This window comes from Anopheles coluzzii, chromosome 3 (assembly GCF_943734685.1).
Source record: "Anopheles coluzzii chromosome 3, AcolN3, whole genome shotgun sequence".
Taxonomy (NCBI): Eukaryota; Metazoa; Arthropoda; class Insecta; order Diptera; family Culicidae; genus Anopheles; species Anopheles coluzzii.
In genome coordinates this window covers 77,186,061-77,195,727 of record NC_064671.1, presented here as the reverse complement: position 1 = coordinate 77,195,727, position 9,667 = coordinate 77,186,061, and the positions used below count along the sequence as shown (strand labels likewise).

At 38.0% G+C, this 9,667-nt stretch overlaps 1 protein-coding gene across 1 annotated transcript in view; it reads left to right on the top strand.

The window, feature by feature from the left end:
- The first annotated feature begins 784 nt into the window (after positions 1 to 784).
- LOC120959671 (uncharacterized) overlaps positions 785 to 9,667 on the top strand; it is a 39,214-nt gene continuing 30,331 nt past the window's right edge. Inside the window, exons 1-5 of the mRNA XM_049609003.1 lie at positions 785 to 1,029; positions 2,603 to 2,734; positions 2,831 to 3,251; positions 3,329 to 4,750; positions 7,007 to 7,108. Of these exons, the coding sequence (XP_049464960.1) occupies positions 2,982 to 3,251; positions 3,329 to 4,750; positions 7,007 to 7,108 (1,794 nt within the window). The 5' untranslated portion in view covers positions 785 to 1,029; positions 2,603 to 2,734; positions 2,831 to 2,981. The remainder of the gene's footprint in view (positions 1,030 to 2,602; positions 2,735 to 2,830; positions 3,252 to 3,328; positions 4,751 to 7,006; positions 7,109 to 9,667) is intronic.

The window sequence follows — 9,667 nt, the reverse complement described above, 5'->3', positions numbered from 1 at the left end:
TTTTGTTCAACCAGTCATGGGAGATAAGCCGCGCGTTCGTGTGGTCCCAAGCAACAAAATGAGTATTTTGTTGCTTAGAACCACTCGCCAAGAATGTTCCAAGAATGTCGTGATTATGATAGAGAGAAAATGTCATGACCAAGTGAGGGACCATGAGTTGAATGCTAGAACAAATGTCACCAAGCATGTGATTGGCCACACCAACTGTTTTAGTCTCACGTCTGATCATCAGAGTTGAGAACGTGACGCTGACATTCAGTTTGCTTCAGTCGAGATTTTTTATAATTAGTTTAATGATATTTTGCGGCACTGGTTGAAGCTATTTTGAGATGCGACTAAGAAAGAGTCAGGAAAGTATCGCCATATTAAGAGTACCCCTGACAAACCCAATCATGCAACAAGGAATCTACTCATGTCAAAAGAGAAGTTTTTTTGCGATCATTTAAATGACAGGATGCATAATAACTTAACTGTACATGAAATCTCATATCTATCCAATCTCATCCAATCATGTTTTGGGTCAGATCTAGGCAGCTGACTGTAGCTATATGTAGCATGTACGTGTTTCAATGGTATATCGATAATGGAGTCAAACTTTGGCCAGTTATGTTACGCTAGTTACGAAGATTATTTTATGCGTGCTCGTCACTGTGTGATCAGAGGTTCGAGCGTAATCGCTGTTATCATTTAATTAGTTTTATAAATTCGCTCGGGTGGGATTATTAGTATTCCATAGTGCAAACACCAGATAACGATATTCTACGAATTTTAGATACATTTTGTAACCTAATCAGCCAAAGACGGTCGAAAGAAGCGTTAAGTTTCATACCAACTGTTGAAGTGTACACACCTAGTTTGTGAAATTGTATGAGCAATTGCTATTCAAGTGTTACTAAGGACTGAATTCTTGAAATGATTGTCAATTTCTCAATTTTTCGTGTGCAAGTAAAACTGTAGTTCTGTGTAAACATGGAAAAACAATGCGTGATATGAATGATTGACGAATGAACCAGAATTGATGTGTGAAGAGTGAGTTCTTATTTGTGAGTGAAGTTTTCCTAGATTTTTGATTCGATAACGTTGATAGAACCATCCCAAACAGTGCTGTGTAAGTAAATGGCTGTGGGATTGAAATCGAGCGTTGAACCACGAGCTTTTCGATGTGAAGTGCTTTTAGATGTGTCTTTTTAAACTCGTGTAGTCACTCACCATCAACAGCACACATCGAAAGCTCTTTTGAGACATTACTTCTCTATTCAATTTGAAAAACACCTGTTGCAGGCTAAGTTTTCAAAGATGAATTACAGTTCTGGGAACTGTACTCAAACATATTTGAATAAATGACTATGATCGGGACACCCGTGACGCTTTTATTACCTAACATGACCAGCAAGGGAGGAACGGTTGAGGAAAACGACGAGTTGTTTTGTGATGGTTTTTCATTGAAATGGCCTGTGAAACGCTTCACAATAATTTTTTGTCCAAATGTCGCTCAAATGAGGGAGAATTGGTATAAATAGGAATGAGGAGATTGAGATATTGAAAGTAGAATAACATTTGATAATTGTATTCGATATTGCTGCATCATCAAAAGCTATATGCGCCATTCCCATTTCGTTTCACAGTTTCACAAACAAAAATTGTGCGAGTTCTTTGGGCCACACATGTGGTTCTCGCAAAGAACTAGAAATTGTAGTTGCTAAAACATACGGATGAATATTTTAACGGATGAAACTTGACTGGATGATCAAAAACACATACAGTAGCGGCAACCTAGTGTCGGACACCTCATATTTTCACCTATTATCTGACTTTGCGGCACCTTGGACAGATATCTTTTAAAATCTCGGAACACCATGCATAAATGTGATAAAAGGCATGAAATGTACGCGGTCCATTGAAAAGCGGATGTCATTTTAAAGCAAAATGACCACGTAACTTGCCAATATTAGCTTATATAAAGCTAAAATCATTTGATACAAGATATTATTGGCCCATCGACTATTTTGGGTGGTTATCTGCGTATTACATAACCTAGCCCAAGCGCTCTACGGTCCGGATTAACATATTCAAATATCAGAATAATTTTGCAGAAAGTATTATTGGGTTTTCATAATTTTATAGTAATTGAGACATACATAAAATATGCAACATCATAGAGGGCAAGAGCTTTTCAATCTGTCCCAGGCTTGTTTAGCTAACATCAGACGAAAGCAACGGAACTTTATGAACAAAAGTACGTGTTTCGTAATTATGTGCTACTCCACCACTAGAACAACTGCATGAGCATGTGTATAGCAATAGAACTATGAACTACTTTCAATCATTCATCTCATCGTGAGTCGTCCTCTCAAGTTAGGAGTTATTCAAGGAGCCTACGGGGCTTGAACCCATGGCGGGTACGGTATTAAGTTCTACGAGTAGACGATTGTGCGACGGGATTAATTAATGTATTATTCATGATAATAATTAGTATCTCAATTATAATCATAGCTTTTATAGGTTCAGGATTATCTTTCAACCCGAAGTGTGTTTGAATGTTAATTAAGTGAAAAACGTTTTTCACATAACTTATCATATTTTATTTTATCAAATATCGTAGGATACAGTACAAAACGATCCAATGGAAACATGAGTCAGCTTTCATCACGTTTTTTGAGGACCAAGTTCTTGCGGAAATCTTACCGAGTCTAACATCTTGATTGTTTTAGGAAGCTACTCATCTTTATCAAAGGTAAAAATACGTTTCCACATAAAACGAAATTAATAGATCTTATATCATTCAACCTTAAGCTGCAGCCGTAATATGTTTATTTTACATTGCTTTCAGCAACGAAATATGGCCCCTACCAATATCAGAAGATCCCCCTTACAAGGCGCCGCTTACCACATTCGATTGACGATGATCATTCTTTTCCGGGCATTCGCATTGCACCGCCAAGGAAAGTTGCCCCAATTTGAGTTGAAGATGGAGGTTCCAGATGCAGGAAAGTTCGACGACCTGGTGTTTCGCTACACATCGCCATCGATACCGGAAGGTACTGTCTACATACAAGCTAAACATAAATATCCATCCGAAAAGCCAAGGAAATCGAAAAAAATACATCCAAACCATCCGTACACACCAACGCGAAAAGAGCGACCAGCCATTACGGAAGGAACGCTGCTCACGAAATGGAACTCCAATGGGCCATTTTCAATTTCTAAGTACTTCATTTCGTACCTGGAAGGATATGAAAGATCGACCACAGGTTCGCATACATACCTGCTGTGCACTAATGCAACGATTGACAACAAATTGAAACAAAAATTAACATTACGGCCACAGGACAGCAGCGAGATACTTTCCTTTTGCGACGCCATAGGAGCAACGTGTTACAGCTTCAGCCCTGAGGAACAATTTCATGCTCTGACTGATGCATTACGGCAAGCAAGTATAGAAAAGCTAGGACAGATGCTCGTACTACATGTTCGTTACAACACAGAAATTAAATCCAATTATTCTTCGTTAAACGTATTCGTCGATCTGATTTCTGTGTGTGTCGAGGAACTAGAAGAAGGCAAAGGGAAGTTTAAACTAAGCCAACGATTACTAACTGCATATGAGTCATCAATCTTGGGGAAGTTGCGAGCTGTTCTTAAGAGTGAATATGATAGGCTTATAAAAGCGAAGCAGTGTGACAATAGTTGTGTTAGCTGGGAAGAGATGCAATTCATGATCGATAAGTCCTTCTTTCAAACCAAGGGTCCTCCGACTTCCACGCACGACGAATCATTTTTCTACGATCAGGTGAATCGTGTTATACAGAGATTTTATAAAGAGTTTATGCTTGTTTGTGGATCCTTGAACGGGGACCAGCTACACAACAGTGTTCTAGAAATAATGCCACACTGGGTCGACGATAGAAAGACAGCGCATAACATTATGTTCATGCGACTGTTTGATTCGATGAGCTTGTCCCAGCCTATTGCTATGGATTTGAACTATTTGAAACAACAATTTATCAGTATGAAAGTGAATTATAACTTTTCTAGATTCCAAATTGAATCACAGTGTGACCTTAGTCAATGGCAATATATGTATCGATACATTGTGGTTCGACCAGATCGACTTCAACACACTGAACTGTACAAGTTTCTCAGCGATGAGTCCGCTTATGAACGTTACCAATATTATACCACATTGGATATCGTAGTGTATTCCCTTATTGCATCTCAGACCGTTGCATTGCTTCAATGTAATGCACTATTCATACACTATGCAGCGAGTGATTTTGAGGAAGATATACGTGATGTACTCCGTGGATTATTTGAGTTCTTTGCAGAAGTAGATAAAATCTCTTACACCATTATAATGACTATTGATCGGTCGAAGAAATCGATATTGCCAGAAGTTCAAAGATATGCCAAAGAATATAAGATAAAGTTTATAGTAATCGAAGAAGTACTAAAAGCACGCTCAGATGAAGAATGTTTTTACGTACGTGATCTAACCGAAAAGGCAAGACAAAAGCTGTACGCAAAATATTGCAAAACAACATTAAATCTTTTTGGAACCACGATATCACTGAGTGGAATTGTAAATGATGATGATGGCTTAAGCTTCGTGTGTAAGTTCTTGTACAATTATTATGAACTAGATCACATTGAATATATTGAATCGAAGGAACAGAACTTTGTAGCAATCAAGCCAAGGTATATTTCACGAACCATAGTTCCATATGTTGGAGAAAATGCAAAAGATTCAGAAGTAGAGGAGAATAATTTGTATTTCACTTATTCGGTCGAATATCAAACAATATTCCTTGACAATATCCGGTTCAGGAGCTATAAGTTTTCTCAAATGATCGCATCGGTTTCATCCGCAAATGATGATGTGCAATATACCATTCCTGATATTTTCAAGCAGCACGATGAAACGAAAGTACATCTTTTACTTGATGAAGCTGGAGCAGGAAAGTCAACATATTTCACATGGCTTACACATGCTTTATCGATCGATGATCCTTCACAGTATGTTATTCGAATGAATGCTTCACAGTATTGCACGGATTACAAAAGATGGCAAAAATCTGACATTAAGTTGCTTGATGATATCGCCATCGTTCGATTTATTTACCGTTTGATCCATCTTACCCATTTTGTTCCAAACGTTTATAGCTTTTCGATTGAATCAACGGATGTGTTCCGGGACCAAGCTGATCATGCTGCAGAGCTATTGACGTTAGTCAACGGAACACTTTATGTCAACACATGTAAATCAAAAACGTTAGAATTAACATTCGCACAGTTGATCGAGCTGAAGGTTTTCCAGCAGAAGTTCAACCAAAAACAACTGATTATCTTATTCGATGGGCTTGACGAGACTGCTCCTTTCTATAAAGAGTTCGTAGTACAATTCTTTGGAAGGCTAGCAAGATTGGAAGGTATTCGAGCTCTGTTCATCTCAACTAGACCGTACGATTACATGGAACAGTTAAGAAGTACATTTTCTAACTGCAGAATGCATCATCTCAAGCTTTTATCACAGCACGATCAGCTGCAATTTGTTCACAATTATTTGATGCACAAACTAGAAGGTTATAAACAATGCGACGCGAGTAAGCGGGATAAGGTTTTAGGTTATCTTTATTACGTGATAGTAGAATATTTAGGAAATTTGAAGCGTATACCTTTATTTCTTAATATGGCATGCATTATAAATCTACCAATAGCACAAAAAAACATGGACTTAAGGCGCCGTACTATTCCAAAAGCGATGTTTTATAAAGCAAATGTAGATCTTTCAACACTAATCGAAAATTTCATCAATCAAAAACTAAAAATTTTATGCAGTCACAAAAATGGATTACCGGAATTCATCTTAGACAACCCTCACCAAAAGGCAATAAACGATAAGTTTTGGGATAAAATTAAAAAACGACACATTTTATTAGCAATGGTGGTAATGTTTGACCAAAAGCAAAGAGGGGTACTTTTGACATCAAATGAAACCATCAACATGAATAACTTCATAAAAGAAGTACGTGAGGGCATTGAAAAAACAGGAATCATTACACAAATTCATGATGAAATTCCTCAGTTTACTCATCGAATATTTGCTGAATACTTTGCAGCTTGCTGGATGAACGATAACAAGAACCGCATGAGAAACGAGAGTTTCTTCCATTCGTGGTCATATTGGCATCCTCAACTGCATCAAATGCGTGACTTGTTCAATCGAATCATTCTAAGAGAAAGCAAAGAAAATGTTCTTCACATGGCTGTTGTAAATCAATCATCAACTCAAGTTCGCAAGCTACTGACAAATAATCCATCAGCTGCATTGGTGAAAGATGCATTTGGTCGTTTGCCTCTTCACTTGGCAGTTACGTACCCATCATTGGAAATAGTAAACTTGTTGCTCGATAAGATGTCTATTAAGTCCATTAACACAACAGACCATCTGTTTGGATGGAGTGCCTTGGATTACGCATTCGCCATTCGATACTTAGATAGAGTCCCAAGAGTATTATCAGCTGATGCGACAGTCAACGAACATATACTTCTTCAACAGATTCTTTCTAACAACTTGCGTCATATCTTGACTGGCATAGGGCATTATGGAGAATGGCTTCAGTCAAACGAAAGCTCCAAACCAATTGCAAATCGTCTTTACATTCGTGTTGTCGATTATTTACTCAACAAACAGCGTGTTGACATCTTTTCTCGTCACGAAGAGCTAGATTCTAAAACAGTGCTTGAGTTTTGCATCGCCAAAGATTTCCTGGAAGTATTCAAACAATTTGTATTGCAAATCAGTGATCCTGCTAAGATTTCTGAGCAAGAGTTTACTCGCTTCTTCAAGCTAGCATTCGAAAACAATGCTCACAAAATAATAGTTCATTTTATCGAAGATCGTGACATTCCTCTACCTCAAATGAACAACATCGCTGGGCTTATTTCTGCTCTCAAATACACCATACAAAACAACAAGCTTACCTCATTCAAAGCTATATTTCAACAGATCTGCATTCAACTAAGCATTCCTATGAACGAGGGAAACGATATTCCTGGCAACTATTGTGATCCAAGCATTCCACCACTGGACGACAATCTTTCTCCTAAAGTATGTTGTGTACTGTTCTCTAGAAACGTTCGATTACCGTTGCCTGAATATGATGCAAAATATATCCTGCATGATGGATACGTTCTCGAAGCTCTTCTGGCTTATTCAGTCCACGAGGGAAACATGCCTATGCTCCGATACATTCATCTCAAGACCAATATGACCATCACGAACAGACTCATCGCAATGATCATGAGATTACTTCCGAAAGGTAGAAACGTTTGTCACAAGAAATCGATGCCTGCATTCAAGTATCTTTTAGATCATACAACAGATCTCGAGAGTGTGGATGATGAGGGTCGAAATCTGATCCACATGACTGCTCAAAATGGTTGTTTCTTCATGATGCATTGTTTGATTTCTAAGGGATTCAACTTGGCTAATGTAAACGCATCAAATGGCTGGAATGTGTTTCATTACATTGTTTTGTATGACGAACAGAATCGTTCGAGTAAAACCTTGAAGTATTTGTTGAAACATTGCAACATGGTTTGGTTCGATTTGTTGGATAACATGCTACACAGGAACGACCGTGAGATGACTGAGAACTACTCCATTCAAATTGCTGGAGCTCAATACACAACAAATACGATCCGGTTAACCAAAAACCAATACGGCTTGCTGGCATGGATGTTTTTGACTGACAAACATTATGCAGCCAAGGTGTTGAATGACCATGAAAATCAGGAAGCTTTGAAATGTATGAAACTCATATTTGAGAGCAATGAAAAGACTATGTTCATCAAAGAAGTTCGAAATAATATTCCTCAGTTTACTCATCGAATATTTACTGAGTACTTTGCAGCTTGTTGGATGAACGATAACAAGAACCGCATGAGAAACGAGAGTTTCTTCCATTCGTGGTCATATTGGAATCCTCTACTGCATCAAATGCGTGACTTGTTCAATCGAATCATTATAAGAGAAAGCAAAGAAAATGATCTTCACATGGCTGTTGTGAATCAATCACTTGTTCGAGTTCGCGAGATACTGACAGATAATCCATCAGCTGCATTGGTGAAAGATGCTGTTGGTCGATTGCCTCTACACTTGGCAGTTACGTACAGATCATTGAAAATAGTAAACTTGTTGCTCGATAAGATGTCTATTAAGTCCATTAACACAACAGACCATCTGTTTGGATGGAGTGCCTTGGATTACGCATTCGCCGAACGATACAGAAGTAGAGTCCCAAGAGTATTATCAGCTAGAGCGACAGTTAACGAACAGATACTTCTTCAACAGATTCTTTCTAACAACTTGTATCAATTGTTGTATTGGCTACATCATTATGGAGAATGGCTTCAGTCAAATGAAAGTTCCAAACCAATTGCAAATCGTCTCAACATTCGAGTTGTCGATTATTTACTCAATGAACAGCGTATTGACATCTTTTCTCGTCTCGAAGAAATAGATTCTAAAACAGTGCTTGAGGTTTGCATAACTAAAGATTTCCTGGAAGTATTCAAACAATTTGTATTGCAAATCAACGATCCTGCTAAGATTTCTGAGCAAGAGTTTAATCGCTTCTTCAAGCTAGCAATTAAAAACAATGCTCACAAAATAATAGTTCATTTTATCGAAGATCGTGACATTCCTCTACCTCAAATGAACAACATCGCTGGGCTTATTTCTGCTCTCAAATATACCATACAAAACAACAAGCTTACCTCATTCAAAGCTATCTTTCAACAACTCTGTATTCAACAAAACATTCCTATGAACGAGGAAACTGATATTCCCGAGGACTATTGTGTTCCAATCATTCCACCACTGGACGAGGATCTTTCTCCTGAGGTATGTTGTGTACTGTCCTCTAGCAACGTTCGATTACCGTTGCCTGAATATGATGCAAAAGATATCCTGCATGATGGATACGTTCTCGAAGCTGCTCTGGCTTATTCAGTTCACGAAGGAAACATCTCCACGCTCAGATACATTCATCTCAAGACCAATATGACCATCACCAACAGACTCATTGCAATGATCATGAGATTACTTCCGAAAGGTAAAAACGTTTGCCACAAGAAATCGATGCCTGCATTCATGTATCTTCTTGATCATACAACAGATCTGGACAGTATGGATGATGAGGGTCGAAATCTGCTCCACATGACTGCTCAAAATGGTTGTTTCTTCATGATCCATTGTTTGACTTCTAAGGGATTTTATATTGGGTCTTCGACCATCCGAATGACCGCCATTAAAGATAATATGCCTGAGAATCAATCTGACGAGTAAAGCGATTACTTATGAGTTTGGCAAATTCGGTACTGGTATTTTGGGTTTTCAAAAACTGGAAAAATATATTTTATTAATTGAATATGTTTTACGTTTTGCCACCACAGAACGGTCTTTTAAATTGCGTCTTATGTTTCCAGCTTGCGTCATAAGAACGTGTCAAGTAGCTTGCAATTCTTTTGGTGTCGTAGAAAATTGGGTTCTCAATCATAAACTGGTGATCTTTATCCACGGTTTTGTATCAAGGATCCGCATGTTTTATATCCATTAATTTAAACACGAAACAAATGCATTCGAATGGACGTTTTATAATTGTTA